This window comes from Aedes albopictus, chromosome 3 (genome assembly GCF_035046485.1).
Source record: "Aedes albopictus strain Foshan chromosome 3, AalbF5, whole genome shotgun sequence".
Lineage (NCBI taxonomy): Eukaryota > Metazoa > Arthropoda > Insecta > Diptera > Culicidae > Aedes > Aedes albopictus.
In genome coordinates, this window is record NC_085138.1 from 248,145,538 (window position 1) to 248,165,560 (window position 20,023).

At 41.7% G+C, this 20,023-nt stretch overlaps 1 protein-coding gene across 2 annotated transcripts; it reads right to left on the minus strand.

Annotated features, from left to right (window-relative positions):
• Nucleotides 1-4,476: 4,476 nt before the first annotated feature.
• Nucleotides 4,477-9,233, minus strand: LOC134291789 (uncharacterized). 2 transcript variants are annotated; one of them, XM_062860005.1, is made up of 3 exons: nt 9,043-9,233; nt 8,891-8,986; nt 4,477-8,830 (listed from the first exon to the last, which is right to left on the minus strand). In XM_062860005.1, exon 3 carries the CDS (start codon nt 8,738-8,740, stop codon nt 4,487-4,489), a length of 4,254 nt encoding a protein of 1,417 aa, XP_062715989.1. In that variant the 5' UTR covers nt 8,741-8,830; nt 8,891-8,986; nt 9,043-9,233; the 3' UTR covers nt 4,477-4,486. The 2 variants fall into 2 exon arrangements, with proteins under 2 accessions (XP_062715989.1, XP_062715988.1); XM_062860004.1 differs by having other exon boundaries at nt 4,477-8,986.
• Between the last annotated feature and the right edge of the window lie 10,790 nt (nt 9,234-20,023).

A 20,023-nucleotide genomic window follows, 5' to 3' on the forward strand; every position in this document is an offset into this window, starting at 1 on the left:
TACTAATATTAGGGTACTTGCCTAGCGCGGAACGGTGGAAGCACCGTTCCTCAATCTCAATTACAGGATCAGGACGGCTTTGTTAACGCGGGCAGCTGGGCTCAAGTGTGTTAGATAGGTCGGGGACTTCTATAATGCCGTTGATCATGTACCCTGGTGAATCACGTGCAGACGTCGAAGGAGTGCGTTTCATGTTATGCAGCTGCGTGGTGCTACCGCGGTCTCATGTTAAGCCAGTCTCGAGGCCGGTAGTAAGAATTCGGTGGTACTAGGAGAGAAGGGGCTGCAACCCGAGCAGTGGGGAATATCAAATTAATAACTACGAAATCACAAAGCCTGTTTTTATATCTTGTTGTGTTATTATTGAATAATCAAGGTATTACGTTTCCATAACATGTTTTGTTGAACAATCTTATTTTGTTATGACCAAGCTGTTGGTATACAGCCATTAAATAACATTTCAATATTACATTTTGTTGTGGAACAAGTTTAGTTATTATTGTATTGTTGAGAGGGTACAAATACTTTCTGCTACAGTAATGTTCCGATTTTATCACGCCCTCCGCATGTCAGTCCTTCATTTTTCATTCATTTGCTGTTGCATTTGAGAGCAAGTATTCGCCCTCTACTTCAAGATGAATGTTGAAAGTGCGTTTGGCATCGTTAAAAATATTAAAAATTCGTATAGATTTTGTAGAATATTTAAAAGCATTTTTGAAAAAAGGCGTGATAAAATCGGAACAATACTGTATTGCTATCAAAACCAAAATAAGATTTGAAATAAAGCCAACGTCATTCTACAACGCTATTTACAGCATTTCGTGAGTGAGGGGAACAACTGCATATTCTCTCACCAATTTGTCTTCCTCTTCCATTTTTATTACATCCCAACTGATACAGAGTGCAAGCAAACTTTTTCCCGCGGAATACTAGCTGGGTGGGAAAAAGTTTGCATAATGCACCAGCAAAATTGTTGAACGATTTTTTGAAAAGTGCGGAAAGTTAGGCCCTAGGTGCGCAAAGTATGTTACGCTTACGGTATCACATTTGATAAGAGGTGTGGTGTATTACGTGACATGGAGGTGCTGTAATGTGTACAAAACCAAGTTCCTGCTGGGCGGCGCGAGGTTTGAAATTGACTGAGTTGTAACTTAAAAGTACCCTACATCAGGGATGGCATTCACCATTTGCAAAGAGTTACATTCACTTGCTACTATCTCAGTTCATAAGCATGCTATCAAAAAACAATGTATGCTTTCACGGCTCGCTCACGAGTTAAGCATGCGACCCTTATGATATTCGGCAAACTTTAAGATAAAACTACAAGGTAAAAGTCATCCATAGGGGTCGGCGGGGCATAATGAGCAGGTGGGGCATAATGAGCACCTTGTATTTTCACTGTAAATCTTCAAATTAACAAAACAAATTGCTTGATTGTAGCCTTATTACCTAAAATCCAATGAGTTGATGACAAAACATTAGTCAAAAAATCCGTTTACCTTGAAAAAATTATCAAAATGCGTAAAGTGGTCATGTACTGGGAATATATTATAAGAATCAGGTGGCCTAAAATAAGGTTTTGGGTATCGAAATCACAACTTAGTGGGCATCTATCAATTTTCTTGATATTCCCTAGGCCAATGAAATGTATTTGTAACACTTTTCAACTATTTGTATAATTATTTTGTTGTTAAAATATGCTTCAAATAGTTGGTAGTAGGGTGGGGCAGAATGAGCAACTAGTGATAAAATAATGAAAATGGTAAACATCTTCAACAAACAAATTTTAATTTTGGTTTTCTCTGTTTTGATGCATATAGTAAGGTTTTGTTTGTAACTTTCAATTTATTAACTTGAAAATTTCAGTATCTGTAAATTATCACCGTTTAAAAATTCCTCAATAGAAGACTCATTGAAACCCCACAGTTCCCTACAAATTAAACCCCGTAATCCCTTCAAATTCTCATTGATTGTTGCCGGTATGCTTCATCATTGACAAGAATAGTCAATTAGCATTTGATTGTGTACAAAACTGATATTGATCATCCTGCCCCACCTAGGGTGCTCATTATGCCCCACCCCCAAAACGCAACTCGCGATTTTATACGTTTTTAAAAACTTAAAATTCTACTACTGTTCGGATTATGTAAACAATCTTCGAATCAACGTTCCGTGGAAGTAGATCAAAGCTACAATCAAAATATATTGTTATTTCTTTCTCGTTTTGGTTTAGTTCATGTTTTACTCACAAATAGTTTGCCTCTTGCAGATAGAATTATTCCCATTAACTGTTTGTCCTGCGATTTTAACCTGTCATGTAGCTGTCGGTTTTAACTAGCTCGTATCTGTATAGTTAGGTTTTAAATTAGTAACAAATTTGTCAAATTCATTATAAACTTACTTTTAGTTTCCTTTACAATAGTTCAAATTCATTTATTTGTCAAAGAAACCACTAATTTTAGTTATTTTAGTTGATTCACCACAAGGAAATAAAACGTGATCAATCAGATTAGTCTTGTTTTTGTTCTTTCTTTTCCCTTGTCAAATTCACTCTCATTCTGCCCTATCTATCATCTTCGAGGTGTCCAGCGTTGCCAGCGGTGTTGTTCTGAACATATCCCCGGCCCGTAATCCTGGTCCGGAACTTGTATCTGGTCCAGTGTTACCGCTTTCTATCTCCAAGACCGCTAGCTTCGCTGTCGCTCGTCTGAAGACTCCACTTTTGGTTCGAACCCAGGCTTGTCGAATCCTGCCATCTCCAGACACGATTGGCTCCACAACGATCCCACGAACCCACAGCTTCCTGTGCTTTCCATCCACCACGTAGACTAGGTCGCCTACTCTCAAGTGTTTCTTCTCATCGAACCACTTGCTACGTTGGTTTATTGTTGGAACATATTCTTTGATCCATCGTTGCCACAGTTCTTCTGCCAGCTGCTGCGAACGCTGGTAGGCGTTTCGCAGGGCCTCAGCGGAGTGAGGAGGAGGTGGGATCAAAAGATGTTCATTAGGTGTTACTCCTTTCAAAAAATGGTTTGGGCTCAGCGCATCAACTGACTCCTCGGCGACGTAAGTTAGTGACCGAGAGTTCACTAAGTCTTCCGCTTCCAAAACTGCCGTGTGCAAGATTTCATCGGTCAACTTCTTGCCGTCGTCCAGAGCCAACAAGGCTCCTTTCACCGTCCGGACTAGACGCTCCCACGAGCCTCCCATGTGGGGAGTGGCAGTAGGTGTGAATCGCCACTTTGTCCGAGCATCAGTTACGATTTCAGCACATTCTTCTTCAATGGCACGAATCTTTCCCAGAATCTCCTTGTTGGCTGCTTTCAGGTTGGTACCATTATCGGATATAAATTCTAGTGGGGGTCCTCGACGACAAACGAATCTCCGAATCGCCATAAGACATGATGCTGCGGACAGATCGTGAGCAATTTCAAGGTGCACTGCGCGGATCACCAAACACGTAAAAAGCACGATCCATCTTTTCTGCCGACTTCGACCAACGACCACTTCGACAGGACCAAAGTAATCAACCCCAACAAAGCTGAAAGGCCGCTGGTATGGAGAAAGTCTTTCGATTGGTAATGGCGCCATCCTAGGAGTAGCTGGACGATTACGGTTGACTCTACACCAGATACAATCTGATGACACCTTCCTGACTGCCGCGTTGAGGTTTCCAATGTAGTACCGTTGGCGTAATTCATTTTTTACGGTTTCACGAAAAGCATGTCCAAACTTACTATGATAGTGCTGAATTATTCTTTTGGTTATCTCATGACCTTTAGGTAGAATGATCGGGAAACGCAGGTCAAATGGTAAGAGGTCCGCATCCTTGGCTCTTCCTTCCATACGGATGAGACCATCTTCGTCAATTAACGGCGTTAGTTTGTACAGCGGGCTTGATCTTTCTAACGAATACCACTGATCAGCCGGCCTATCTTGGTTCTTGAGCAGTACTTTCAACTCGTCCGCATACGATTCCGCCTGAGCTGCTTTAATCAGGAAACATTCAGCCTTGCGGAACTCTTCTTGCTTTAACGGCACGCGGTCCGCCAGCACAGCCTGATTCTGTAGCATTTTTTCCTGTTTTGTAGTTGGTTTTAGCGATTCTATTGGCAATCCGTTCTTCTTCCTCATACAATTTGACACGAATCGGTAGACGCAAGCAATCGTACGCACCAAAACGGTCCATCTAGAGATTCGCCGACAATCCACGAGCGGCTGCATGACAGTGACGTCGTGGAACAAGTGAGCGGCCCTTACTTCCTCATCGATGTTCGTTGGGAATGTAGGTTGCAGCGGCCACTCAACCTCGCTCAGTGACAAAAAACTTGGACCATTTAGCCAGGTACCTCCTGTTTCGAAACTCCATTCGCGGCCTCTCTTAGTGAGCTTGTCGGCCACATTAAACTTTGTGGGTACCCAGTGCCAGTCCGTTAACCTAGTTAGATCCAAGATCTCTCCAATGCGGAACCCCACAAACGGTTTATATCGTCGTTGATCCGAGCGTATCCAGGATAGCACTGTGCGAGAGTCGCACCAGAAAAAAAACTTTGTCAGGTACGATCCTGTGATTACGGCAGACTGTCTTCGCCAATCTAGCACCCATTACAGCTGCTTGAAGCTCTAATCTTGGTACCGTAAGCTGCTTAAGTGGCGCCACTTTCGTTCGGCTCATCACCAGAGTACAACGTACATCACCATCAACCACAGCGCGAAAGTAAGCGACGGAACCGTAGGCGCTCTCACTAGCATCAGTGAATACATGTAGCTGAATATCGTGCAGCTGAGAAGTCGTGGCATTGTCGAAATAGGCCCTGGGAATCCTAACATTTTCCATTTTCGTCATCTGCTGCGTCCAGTCTTTCCATTTACAAAGAGATTCTTCATCAATCGGCGCATCCCAATCGCATCCAGTCCGCCATAAGTCTTGTACGAGGATTTTTCCTAAGACGGTAAACGGCGACAGAAGTCCCAATGGGTCAAATATTGCCATGACACAGCTAAGGATTTCACGTTTTGTTGGGTGGTCTCCAGTCGAACGGGAAGGGGTAACGAATAGAAAGCAATCACTTCGAGTATCCCACATTACACCCAGGACGCGATCTGTTCCCGCTGTTTTATCTTTCAGGTGAACAGTTGTAGCTGCATTTTGTTCACCCATCTCTCTCCTAAACTCAATGGAATTGCTGACCCAATTTCTGATGTGAAAGCCACCCTTTGAGTGGACTAGCTTCACATCCTTAGCAAGTTTCGCAGCATCTGCTACAGTGTCGGCGCTGTCATAGTAATCATCCACATAGTGGCGTTTCGTGATTGCAGTGGCAGCTTCTGGGTATTGACAGGCGTACTCTTCCGCATTCAGATTTTTTATAAACTGCGCGGAACACGGTGAGCAGGTCGACCCGAAAGTCGCAACGTCCATCACATAGATCTGTGGCTCTGCGTCGTCTGGGTGTGAACGATAGAGGAAACGTTGTGCTTGGCGATCTTCCCTTCTTATTTTTAACTGGTGATACATTTCCTCTATGTCACCACCAAATCCAACTCGGCGCTCTCGAAAACAACTAAGAACAGATGGTAGCGATGACAGCATATCTGGACCCTTCAACAGTTCTGTGTTCAGTGAGATTCCTCTAACCATCGCGGCGGCATCCCAAACCAGGCGTAACTTATTTGGCTTGTGTGGGTGTTTCACAACGTTCAGTGGTAGGTACCATACCTCCGCCGGATTGGACCCAAGTAGTTCCTCCTCGGTCGCTATGTGAGCATATTGTTTTGCTAGGTATTCAGTGATTTGCAGACGGACGGCCTCCTGCATCTTTGGATTGTTCGCCAACTTTCGCTCTAACGCCAATAATCTTCGCTTCGCCATACCGTAATTATCGGGAAATCTTCTTTCATCGCGTCGCCAGAGTAACCCTGTCTCAAAACGGTCACCAATGCGAACAGTAGTCGTCCGCAGAATCTCGCGTGCTCTTTGATCCTCGTGCGATTCAGGAACTCCAGAGGGCATAACTCCGGATTCTTCAAGACAGTATTGAGCACGCATCACGTCATGCAGTTCTTGGTTCGACACTGGATCTATCATATGGAAATTTACATGAACCGTCGCCATCTGGTTCTTCTGCAAGGGACCATAAACAGTCCACCCTAATTTGGTTTTGACTGCTATTGGTTCGCCAGGTTGACCGATTCTAGATTCCAGCGGAGCAAATATGTGTAGGTTGTCCAACCCGAGCATTATTGTCGGTTCTTCCAAACCTAACTCAGCTACTGGCAAATCACGTAAATGAGGAAAGCGCCTTTTGACCTCTTTTAGATTCACGTTTTGCTTTGGGAGAACCAATCCTGAAACAGTGTGGGCACCTTGTAACAAAAGTTTCTCATTTGAACCTCTCGCAGCCAGCAAAACGTTGACTCTTCTAGATCCGTCTTCGTGCCTTTTCATGTTGCCAGTCCACGTCACTGTTAGGGGCTCCGGCACTCCTTTCACTTGTAGCTGGTTGGCAACGATGTCTTCAATCAATGTCACTGAAGATCCCTCGTCGAGAAACACCAGTGTATTGACGGACAGATCCCCGACCGAAATCGTCACTGGTACCATCCGGAAGATGACCGATCTGTTCAAACGACAATGTGCATTGGAGTATTCTTCAACTGTTTGGACATACTCCCTTGTGCGGTGTAGCAATGGGTGATGGTACTCCTGACAGTCGTTGACGTTGCAGCGTAGCTTGAAACTGCATCTTGCTTTTCCATGGCTATTTAGGCAGAGTACGCACAACTTGTGCTTTTCCACCAACTTCAAACGATCCGTCACTGATAACTTCTTGAAATCATCGCAATACCTTATCTTGTGGTCTGACCGTTTACACATCCAGCAAGGCTTTACTTCGGGCTTTACAGCTTTACCGCTAGCGGGTTCTCCTTTTGATGACGCAGCGTGTAGATGAACATATTCCTTCTTCTTGTCGCTCCGGTGCTTTGCGCGTACCGGTTCTGGAGAGCTCGCCGCAGAGAAATCCGCTACTTCCGACACATCCGATACCACATCAGAAATGAAATCGGTAAACATTCGCAGTGGGCTACCATGGCTGAATCTTTTGAAACGCACCCAGTCCAGTTTGTAGTTGGGTGGAAGCTTCTCTACTAATTCTTGGACCAACATGGGGTTATTCAAGAGATCTGTTAGGCCGGCTGCTTCCAAATGGTCACACAATTGCTTAACGATGATTCCAAAATGGATGAACGTTTCCAAACGGTCGGCCCTCGGTGCTGGTGCCCTCCGCACCTTGACCAACAAAGTCTTGAGGAGCTTCTCTGGCTTTCCAAACAGGTTCCGGAGATCGGTGATCACTCCTGGAACTGCATCAGGCAATACCAATCGACTTCGCACAGCTTCTAGTGCTTCACCTTGCAGGGAATCCTGCAGCCTCTTTAAGTTGTCGAGATTTGTGAAGCCGCAAGCGTTGGTGGTGTTCTCGAAACTACTTATGAAGAGAGGCCACACTTCTGGTTCCCCTTTGAATATTGGCAATTGTTTGGACATGAATTGCCGAGCTGCCATTTGTTCCGATGTTAACGGTCGCAACTGTTCGATCTCTCGTTGGCCCGCCAAACGATTACGGTGTTGTTGATCTGGATCATTCAATCTCTCACCATATCTGTTTGTAGCGAAACTAGTCCGTCCCAAGCCATCCACTCGTCGACCGTATTCGGCATTGGTTGGGGCCCTCATATACCCCGGCCCGTCCGGCATCCTGTTCCATCGATTGTCCGTGTCCGTTCGTTGGTTCTGTTCCAGCTCAGTGATTCCTGGAGTCCAGTTTTGCTTTGCAATGCTCTCTGGTGGCTCTTCTCCGAATGGTTCCCCATTTCCTTCAGCGTCAACCGATTCTTGATCCGTTTCTTCACTTGAATCTTCTTCGAGCAAAGCCTTCAGCCGCTCCAGCTTTGACAACTTCTTCTTCTTCTTCAGTGCTTCTTCTTGAAATTTTGTCGACTTAGGAAACGCCCCTCGATGATCTTGCCGTTGACCCGCCTGTTGCTCTTTCAGCCAATTTTCAACCTTACTGCCAGCCGAAGAGATGACCTCACGGGTTGAGATGACGTCCAGTCCTACGTTGCCCTTGGGTACGCTTCTGACCTCGCCCCCAACTGCACCATCTTCGCTAGTTAACAGGTTTAATTTCCCCTTGGTCGAACTATGTGCCAGCTTGAAATGTTCTCGCATCGCCTGTTGTCTTTTAATGAAGTCTTCTTCAGCCGCTAATTTTCTTTCCATCATTTCCTGCTCTTGCCTTAGTTGCATTTCTTGTAACTCGCGCTCCTGCTGCAGTTCTAGTTGTCGAATTTCCTTTTCTTGCCTCAATCGTTTTTCGGTCAGGATTCTTTCCACTTCCAAACGCTTTTCCCGAACAGCTCTTTCCTCATCCAAGGCCTTCTCTCGCGCGCTCTGCTCCATTTCAAGCTGCTCTATAGCCGAAACTAAGCTTCTTACTGATCCAGCGTCGCTCTTGGAACCAGACTTCTTGGTTTTCTTCTTGCCCTTTTCTTCCGGCACTCTGAGCCGAGACAAACACTTTGGGCAACTCCAGGGCTTGTCCTTTATATCGGCGCCGACCTCGGCACAGCAAAAATGCGCCCAAAGCCTGCATTCGTCGCATTGGACCATGTTCCGATCAGCTCGATCCGGATCGTCGCACAGCAAACAGTTTTTCTCGGAAGAAACACTCATCTTTTGAGGTTATCCGAATCGTATTTCTTTGATTTTGTTCGGATTATGTAAACAATCTTCGAATCAACGTTCCGTGGAAGTAGATCAAAGCTACAATCAAAATATATTGTTATTTCTTTCTCGTTTTGGTTTAGTTCATGTTTTACTCACAAATAGTTTGCCTCTTGCAGATAGAATTATTCCCATTAACTGTTTGTCCTGCGATTTTAACCTGTCATGTAGCTGTCGGTTTTAACTTGCTCGTATCTGTATAGTTAGGTTTTAAATTAGTAACAAATTTGTCAAATTCATTATAAACTTACTTTTAGTTTCCTTTACAATAGTTCAAATTCATTTATTTGTAAAAGAAACCACTAATTTTAGTTATTTTAGTTGATTCACCACAAGGAAATAAAACGTGATCAATCAGATTAGTCTTGTTTTTGTTCTTTCTTTTCCCTTGTCAAATTCACTCTCATTCTGCCCTATCTATCATCTTCGAGGTGTCCAGCGTTGCCAGCGGGTTGTTCTGAGAATTTCAATGATAAAAATGTCAAACTTATTGAGTAAACTTGTTAAAACAAATCTAATTCAGACAGCTGAATCAAAATTATAGATGGTTTTGAATGGGATTTTTCAGAAATAAATATGTATAGCTTTCTCAGCGAACACGAAGTCAAATATAATGTAGAATAGGATGCTAAAATGGAGGCCCTATGCGTAAACACTTCCATTTAATCACGGGTAAAGTGTACGCATATCGCCTCCACTTTAGCATCCTATTCAATCGCATATGCGATCGTGTGATATCATAACTAATTTTGCTTTCGGAATGTTATCAATAACTCTTTAATATCAAAATTTGTTATTGAAACATTTCCGAAATTCACTGTTATTAAGTTGTTATTGACACTAACAAAACATGTTATTGAATTGATTTTCCAGGAACAAATTTTTGTTATGTGACTTGTTATTTTGACGCTTATGACAGACAAGTTTATAACTCAATATGTTATGTTAAAAACACAAAAATTACAAATTCCATTATGCAGTTATTTTATCAAAATAACGCATTTTGTTATGCTGTTGTTATTCTCTTCTGCTCGAGAAAATAGTGAGTCGATAAGCTCTGGTCCTTACAAGTTCCTATAGTCGCTGTATGCATGCGCTCAAAACTCACGACAGTTATTACCACGCGTCGAAGTCGAACGCCGTGGCTCAACATCGAGCAGCTGCGTAACGTAGAAGTGGTGCAATACTACGCGTAGCAGCTTGCAGTGGCCCTACCAAAGCAAGACCAGCTTGGCGCAGCTACACTTAAAGATGGCGGAATCTTCTCACGAGCGAGCGTGAGGCTGTCTAGAGGTGGCGGCAGCATTACGGTGAGCACCTCAATGGCGACATTGCAAGCAACAGATCTAGGAGTACGTGCGCAGGACAAAAGATTTCCAGCCCCTGAACTCCAAGAGATTGAGGAGGAGGTTGGCCGGTTGAAGAACAACAAAGCCGCTGGAGCAGATCGACTACCAAGCGAGCTTCTAAAATACGATGGAGAAGAACTGGTGAGAGCACTACACAGGGTCATTACCTAGATTTGAGAGGAGGAAGGATGGAATGTGTCGTGTGTCCCATCTACGAAAAGGGCGACAAGTTGAATTGCGGGAACTATCACGCGATCACACTACTAAGCGCTGACTACAAGCTACTCTCTCAAATTTTAAACTGCCGTCTATCATCGATTGCAAGAAAGTTTCTGGGGCAATATCAGGCTGGATTCATGGGTGAACGCGCTACGACGGACCAAATATACGCTATTCGCCACGTGTTGCAGAAATGCCGCGAGGGCCCATACATCACTTGTTCATCAATTTCAAATCGGCGTATGATACAATCGATCGAGAACAGCTATGGCAGATTATGCACGAATACGGATTCCCCGATACACTGATACGATTGATCAATGCGACGATGGATCGAGTGATGTGCGTAGTTTAGGTATCAGGAACACTCTCGCAGAGGGCTACGGCATGGTGATGATCTTTCGTGCTTGCTGTTCAACATTGCGTTAGAGGGTGTGATAAAGAGAGCGGGGATAAACACTAGTGGGACGATTTTCACGAAGTGCGTTCCGCTGCTTGGTATCGCTGTTGATGTTGATATTATAGATGGTAAATTAAAGACGATGGCGGAAACGTTCATCCGACTAAAGAGTGCAGCCAGGCGAATCGGTTTAGTCATTAATGTGTCGAAGACAAAGTACATGATGGCAAAGAACTCCAGGGAGGAATCACCGCGCCCACCACCCCGAATTTCTATCGACGGTGATGAAATCGAGGCGGTTGAAGAATTCGTGTACTTGGGCTCACTGGTGACCCCCGACAACGACACCGTTGATTAGACCGGTAGTCCTCTATGGGCACGAAGCATGGACCCTACGTGCAGAGGACCAACGCGGCCTTGGAGTTTTCGAACGGAAGGTGTTGCGTACCATCTACGGTGAAGTGCAGATGGAAGACGGGACTTGGAGAAGGCGAATGAACCACGAGCTGCATCAGCTGCTGAGAGAACCAACCATCGTCCACACCGCAAAAATCGGGAGGCTACCGTGGACGGGTCACGCCATCAGGATGACGTATAGCAACCCGACTGAAATGGTTCTCGAGAGTCATCCGACCGGTACAAGAAGACGTGGAGCGCAGCGAGGCAGGTGGGTCGATTAAGTGGAGGACGATCTGCGGACCCTCCGCAGAGTGCGGAACCGAAGACACACATCTATAGACCAAGTAGAATGGAGACGACACCTACGTACAGCGGAGGCCTTATCCTCACCGACACTAGTCGGTGTTATTCTGACCGATAAGAAAAGTGAGCCCTCACTACCGAAAGCACTGATGACGGCAAAGATGTATTTTACCCACAGCACGAGTACGACTGCAGCCCAAGCTGCGAGGTCAAGGGCATCATAGGAGACGTGAACGTTTAGGTAAGCCTGGAGGAGGAATTCAGACTGACGATTTGAAAGTTCAGCACTCTCCAGCTGACGAACGAAAATGGCCTACTACTGCCTACTGCTAAAGAACAGTCAAAGTATCCATCAACGAAGCAGCCGAGAGCACCATTGGGTACATTTATTAATCAAATAGACTAGAAGAGGTTCTTAGAACACTCATAAAACCAAAACAAAAGGTATTAGGTTTTATGACGGCTTTCAAAAAGTCCTCAAGACTAATTGGTTAATAAAATGTTACTTGGCACGTCGAACGGATTTGGCCGTACAATTAATTCGACGAGGATTTTGAAGGAGAAAACGCAGCGAGGGCAGCAAGGAACCCGACAGAACATGGAACGATACAGACAGAAACGAAAAGCACTGCCTGAAAGAAGCGGATGTACGTAAGATCTACCAGAAGCTGAACGTATACCGCAAAGGCGTCGTGCCGCAAGCCGAAATCTGCTGGGATAAGGACGGGAGTCTCCTGACGGACAAACATGAGGTGATCGAAAGGTGGAAGCAGCCCTTGGACGAGCACCTGAATGAGGAAGAGAATGTAGGCACGGTTGATCAAGGCAGCGGAGGAAATGACTACGTTAGTGCAGCAGAGGCCGAGAACTAACCAATTTTCACGCTGAGGGAAGTTAAGGGTGCAATCCATCAGCTCAGAACAACAAAGCAGCTGGTAAGGATGGTATCGCAGCAGAGCTCATCTGCACCAATTAGTAGTCAAAATCTGGACAATCGAAAAGCTGCCGGAGGAGTGGAAGGATGGGGTAATCTGCTCCATTTACAAGAAAGGCGTCCATTTCCAATGTGAGAACTTACGAGTGATCACCATTTTGAATGCTGCCTACAAAGTGCTATCACAGATCATCTTCCGTCGACTGTCACCTGAAACGAATGAGTTCGTGGGAAGTTATCAAACCGGTTTTATCGACGACCGCTTGACAACCACAAAAGATCAAATATTGTTTCATGGTTGCAGTGGTTTATGTTCCGAGCAGAGAAACCATGAAATGATCGGTACCCGGAGCCTTCCAATTAGGTACTGCTTTGGAGCTGAACCTTTCTTCTTTGTCATCCAGCATCATTTTTTTAACAGGAGTGATGTTTTTTGATTTGAACTTTCTTTCGAAGTGAGAAAACTAATTGAAGTTTACGTTTGTCGCCTGTACTGAAAATAACAATTTTAATTACACGACAGCTACTTTGTTCATTCTTCTTAACGAAATCACTCGACTTTGACGGGCAACAGGTTTGTTTGCCATGCAAAAGATCGCGTACATTTCACACCAGTCGTGTTTCTCACGTAAACTTGTTTCAAATATTAAATTAACCTCAGCCGGGAACTTTTCTCATCATTGAATTTTTAATTGGAAAACATAATTCCGCCAGCAGCCGAATCGCTTTGATCATATTTTTCCTCGTTTTCCGACTGCTTTTTCGTCCTCTCGGCGTCGTAATGGTGCATCGGAATTGTATACGGAGGGACCGTTCGTCGTCGTCAAGTCGGAAAATTGACACCTCTCAACTGCATCTCCGTTTACAACAACTTCTGTGGTGGTTCACAAAGCTGTTAATAATTTTCCCAATGCTGCTCTCTGTGGCAAATGGAAAATAAATTCTCCGTTCACGTCGCATGGTACATGAAAGCAATTGCACGAACCGCATGCTTTTCGAAGTCACCGGAAATGCTAACAGCGTAAAAATGCTGTTTGATCTATCCACCTAGCGGTAGTAAATGTATGTTTGTACCTTTCTTTTGCAACAGTAACAAACCCAAATTATTATATAAAGTTATTTAGACAATAAACAACAGTTTAAACAGTTGCTTGGAATAAAAAAAAACTTCAAGCATTGTAATAAATTCGTAGACCTTTCGGTACACAGAGCTATAAAGTCGCCAATTGGATTTCGTATAATATATCCAATACAGAAATCTACCAGATATCATACCTTTTCTCCATGCCTCCAACTAGATGCCCTAACAACACCTCATCATCAGTACAATTCCGTTTGGTCCGCTTTCAACAAAAGAACTTTTCACTTCTACGCTACCTGGCCGAACTCATTGCTCTCCGAGGCTTTCCTTCAATGCTTTTCCTGCTTTCCTTCTCAGGCTGGGCTCGGGTAGAAACACCGTCACGGGTGACTGAGATGACGATGGCGGTGGCGGTTGGTAGAAACTTACACCTGCTGCTCAGTTACATCCTGTTAGCTGCCAGCGTTCCGGTAGGACAGGTAGGAAAAGGAAAAACGCGAGAAGGTTCCCTTGTGTGCCATTGTGTCTGAGCGTTGAATTGGGTTCTCTCCGGTTGACACCGCATTTCCAAAGTACATCAACACCGACAATGAAAAAAATGCAGGCTACCAACTACAAAAGGTGTCACGTTTGGTGTAATGCGTTTTGATCGCTGCTGGTGGAAATGATGAGAAAGAGCGTTGGAAAACAACATGTAAATTAGGTGGCAACCGTTGAAAGTGATGTTGTGAGTGAAAGTGTTATGAGAATTATGCAGGCCCGGATTAAGGATTGTGGGGGCCCGGGGCCCGATCGGATGCGGAGGCTCCTCGGAGGGATGACCAAAAATGTTTTTCCCTATTTTCGAACAGTACTTGAGTAATATGTGAAATAAAGTTAATGTTAGCAACCATAAAAGGTTTTTGTGGGGGCCCTTAAAATGTGGGGGCCCGGGGCCCGGGCCCTCCTGGCCCCCCTTAGATCCGGCCCTGGAATTATGGGTCAGGTTGTGTTGACGGTTTGGATTCATGGATAGCTGGAAAAGTATAATCCTAATGCTACAGTAGCACTTTTTTACAGCAGATGAAAAATATAGAACGTCAGGATCCTGGTTATAAACAGTGGTGTCATCGAGGCTACTCCAAGTTACTCACTGAGTAATCAGATCTTGGAATAAATAACATTAATTTCCTTCCAGTATGAGCGCTAGGGTGGCCCACGCTTATATGAAAAACAAAAATTTCGAAAAATGCCAAGTCTTACCTCCTCAATCAGTTGTTTTGGACTCCCAGAAGCTACGTTCAAAATTTGAGCAAAATCGGTTAAGCCTAAGGGGGCGCTCAAAACGCTTGAAGTTTGTGTAGGAAAACTTAGCCAAATGTATGCAGAAATTTTAAGTTTTTGAATTTTGCCGCTAGGAAGCGCTGTAAGCGTTGAATAATCAAACCCTTTGGTATTATTATAGGTGACTATACGCCAAAAAACTTTGTCGAAGACCGTGAAGTGATCCGACGGCTGTGAAAAAAGTTATACCCTAGGGAAAGTGAGGCAAAGTATTGAGATTTCATTATTGATATTATTCCTTTACATGTATTGGAAAAACAACAATAAAGTTTATCCCCACTTTACTGCCGTTCTACGCATAATTGTCCCATGTTATATGTGATTCCCATATAACATGGGACAATCGGGCGTAGAACGGCAGTTTACCTAGGGTATAACTTTTTTCGCAGACGTTGGATCACTTTGAGGCCTTCGACAAAGTCACCACAATAATGCAACAGGGTTTGATTATTTAACGCTTACAGCGCCACCTAGTGGCAAAATTCGAAAACTTAAAATTTCTGCATACATTTGGCCAAGTTTTCCCATACAAACTTCAAGCGTTTTGAGCGCCCCTTAGGCTTAATTGATTTTGCTCAAATTTTGAACGTAGCTTCTGGGAATCTAAAACAACTGATTTAGGAGGTAAGACTTGGCATTTTTCGAAATTTTTGTTTTTCATGTAAGTGTGGGCCACCTTAATGAGCGCCCATGAATTACTGAGCTCTTCAAAATAATCTATCACAGATTCATACCTAAATTTTCTCGAGGAATTTCTAGATATTCTTTCAGGGATGAATTCAGATATTTCATAAAAAAAATATACTCAAAATGTTATTTTTGAAAATTTTGCAACATTTCTGCAGAAATTTATCAAAGGATGCATTTGGAAAACAAGCCATGGATTTCTGCAGACATTACTCCTGATAAAATCCTTCAGAAATTTCTGAAGCCAAATGTTCCCGAGAATTTTATATAAGTTCTGCCAGGAATGTCATGGGAAATTTCTCCTTGGATTCCTTCCTGAATTGTTCCATGAATTCCTTTAGAAAATCTAAAGGAAAAAAATCCTTTGAGGAAGTATTTTACGGATTCCTTTTGTTAGAACATCTATCATTGATTTCTTTAGAAATTGCTCTAGAATTTCATTTAAAGTCTATCTCGGAAGGATCCTCCAAAAATTTCTCAAACAACTCCTCTAGAATACCTTCCATGGGTTTCCTCGGAAATGCCTTCATTAAGGCGAAACTGGATTCATTTCCTTACTTTTTGGTTTTTGATTTATTATTAAATAACGAAGCGATATTTTCAAAATCAGTTTTCGTGCACATGTAGAGTATGGATAAGGGTATCTTCTGATTTTTTTACGCGAGAGAAAATGTTTTTCGTTTTTGCTGAAACCATTTTTGAACAAAATTTCACTAAAAAATGGTTTCTGCAAAAACGAAAAACATTTTCTGCAGTGTAAAAAATCAGAAGATACCCTGATCCATACTCTACATGTGTACGAAAACCGATTTTAAAAATATTGCTTCGTTATTTAATAAAAAATCAAAAACCAAAAAAATGAGGAAATGCTTCCAGTTTCGCCTTAATTACACAAGTTTATAAAATAAAACGAAATTCGGGAACTTCTGTCAACGCCAAAAATTTTTGATGCATAATTTAGCGCTGATTTCGAAACCATGCTTCAAAAAATTTAAAGTAGAACAGTTTTTAAATTTGAGCTCAATATCGAGTTTTACAACTTTTTAAAATTTGAAATTTAATAAAATTCAAATAACTTGCATTTTGTTCTACCAATTTTTAATCTTTCTCAATAAATTTAAAGCCGAATGTAATACCATCCGATCATCTGAATGCAGGTTTTGCGTCAGATTGATGAAATTCAAAATATTGGCGAGTTTTGGGGACAAACTCCTTAAATTTTAGCAAAATTTCCAAAAATATATGGAGAAATGTATTTTTTTCAATAAGAAAAAAAAAAACAATTTAAAAATTCTTTCTCAACGTTTATTTGACATTTCATATGTAGGCGAGATGCAGTAAAAAATTCAGCTCAATCGGAGCATTGAATACGGAGAATTTGATTTGTGAAGTGAGCGACTTTGCTTAAAAATAGAACAAAATTGATTTCAAATCATCAACCTTGTATAGAAAGTCGGAAAAATTCCGCTCTACTGTATTTTTTTTTCTTCGCGTTTTCGAACTCAGAGCATGATTCTACACCAAAAACGATCATCAGCTTACCGAGTTCAAAAATGCTGTAAACTAGTGGTATTTCAACATTCCGTGCGAGAATTCTGTCCGGATATTATCCTCGTAGGGAAGTGGAACCATCTCGGCAGGGGTCCTATTTTGGGCACTTTCTGCTATAACTCAGCCCATTCTAAACCAATTGACACAATTTTTGGAACGCGATGAGATATGTATAGTAGCTACCTGCGTACAAAATTTCAAGTCAATTGGTTTGGAATTTACTGAGTTATAGCGAGGAGTGCCCAAAATATCGGCCGCTGCCCAAGTGGTTCGCTACCCTATTTCTTCAGAACTACTGTCAGCGATTCCTTCAGAAAATCAAAAGTTCAGAATTCCTCCAGAAATTTCTCAACGGCTTTCTCTAGAAAATTTTCCACAGACTTCTATAAGAAATTATTCCAAAGTTTTCTGCAGAAATGTTTCCAGGCATTCCTTAAGAAAGTTCCTAGAAGATTTCTTCAGAAATTCTTTATGAGATAACTTCGTAAATTTGTCCCAGGATTCCATTAAGAAATTCTCTATGGACCGCTTTAAAAATTTTTCTACGGATTTTTTCAGAAGGTTCCTTCAGAAATTCCCTGGAGAATTTCCCCAGAAATTTATCCAGGAATTCCTTTATAGAGATTCCCATGAGTTCCTTCGGAAACTCCACCAGAAATTATTCTAGGGATTCATTTAGAAAACCCCTCCAGGGATTCCTTTACAAATTTCTTCAGGATTTTTTTTTAAAGATTCTTTCGTAAATTCTTAAAGTGGTTTCTTCGAAAAATCTGCCAGAGATTCATTCTGAAATTCGTTCAGGAAGTCTACCAGTGATTTGATCAGAGATTCCTTCAGGATTTCCTCCAGATGTTTGTGCATGTATTTCCCCATAAATTTCTCATTTACTTTAAAGATATCTTAAAGAATTTATCTGCGAATTCTTTGAGGAATGTATTCAGATATGTTCCCTGAGAATTTCTAACGAATTCCTTTAAAAATATGTCGAGGATCTTTATCGAAGCTTATCTATGTGTTTTTTCAAGTATTCTTACAGGATTTTTTTTTTCAGAAATATGTTTACAGAGTGATTCAGGAATTCTGTCAGAAATTTCTTCTTCATAAAATTAAAAATACAAAGTAGTAGCGGAAAGTTCTCCATGGATTTCTTTAGAAAATCTTTCACAAACTCGTTAAATAATTTTATTAAAGGATTTTTTCAACAATTTTCTTTAAGATTACTGAATAAACTTCTCCAGGAACTTCACTCACGATTTTTTCCATGAAATTCCTTCTGGTATTTCTATAAGAAGTTTTTCTCCCTTCTTGAATTTCTTCAAAAATTTCCGTATTTTTTTTATTCATCTGGAAGTTCATTCGATAGTTCTTTCTGAGATTTCCTCAGAAATTTAACTGGAGATGTTTTAAATAAATCCTTCAGAGATTCTTTTGGAAATTCCCACTCTGATTTTTTCTGATATTCCGTCAGGGATTCATTCAAAAATATCTTCAGAAACTTCGTCACAATTTAAGGGATTTCTGCAGAAATTTCAGAGCGGGATTTCTTCTAAAACTCTGTCACGGAGTTTTACATCTATTTTTTTTAGAGAGATTTCTAAAGGAATCTATTTAGAATATCTGCCTACTTTCCTGCAGAAATTGCAGCCAAAGGTACTGGTGGAATTCTTGTATAAATCCATCAATAAAATTCTGAGGGAATATTGGAGGAATTTCTGAAAAAAAAATTAGAAAAACTCCTTGAGATGTCTCTGGGGGAATTCATACACGGGTAAAAATCCGGAACCCAAAACATGACGAAAAATTCATGAAATCATAAAATATGCCGCTTCGTGATAACATGACTATAAATCATAGAACCATGCCGCTAAATCATAGGATTATGCCGCTGAGCCATAAAACCATAAAGCTGCGACATGAAGCAATGCAACGAAACAAACGGGTGCGAGCTTTGTACTGAATGCCACCAACCAACGTCGTCACCACACGGTCCATCAGTCGGTGGTGAAGTGTTACCTCGGCCGCTTAAGTTGTTGACCGTTTTTTATACCAATGTAACTTAAAAATAACATGACCTACAAAAAGTGTGGTATGTGTGACTTTAAGGAATTTGTGTGAACTTTCAAGTAAAAAATTGAAATATTGAAAAAACGATCACGCTAAACAAAGTTAAAAAAAAAATTGAAGTCAATTTGGAATACATGCCCATTTGCGAAATTTAATTAATCCTATTTCGGAGAACCAAACCCCACACCAACCATTAAGAATATAATTCAAAATGGATCATAGTAATGAAATTGCTATTATCTGAATCTAACCCAACACAAAATGTTTTTTTTTAGTCAAACCAATTTTTGGGTATTTTTATACGTGGATTTACACATATTAATATTGAACATAGCTTTATATGTTTCAATTATAAATTTATCCAATACAAAGAATATAATTTAGGATTCTCTTTTGAAACAGAACACCAGATCTGTTACACAGAAATTCAGAATATCAAGCAGAAGTCGAATTTCAACTTAAAAGTTTTCTTATTCATAGGAGAATAAAATAAATACTTTGCATTAGATAGACTTGTGAATCAAACATATGGAGCTATGTTTAATTTAATATATGAAAATATCTGTAAAAAACGCCCTGGATAAAATCTTTTCTTTTCTACCGAAGAGAAACACGCAAAATGATGACATGAAGTATTTGTTGTTAGGAACCGTCCATTAAAGACGTAGCATTTTAGGGGAAGTTTATGATATTGCTAGGAGCCTTCTATTAGGTATGGGAGAATATACTTTAAGATGGGAGGAGCTGTCAAAAATTTTCCACTAATGCTATCGTGATTTCGAATGCAGCGATATGGTCAAACTCAAACATTACAGAATCCTTGAAAAAGGTCCAATAAGGACCGAAACGTTGGGTTAAGAAAACATAGTTGTATAGTTGTTTTTGTTTGAAATCGTGTTTAGCAAATACTTGGCAGCTAAAA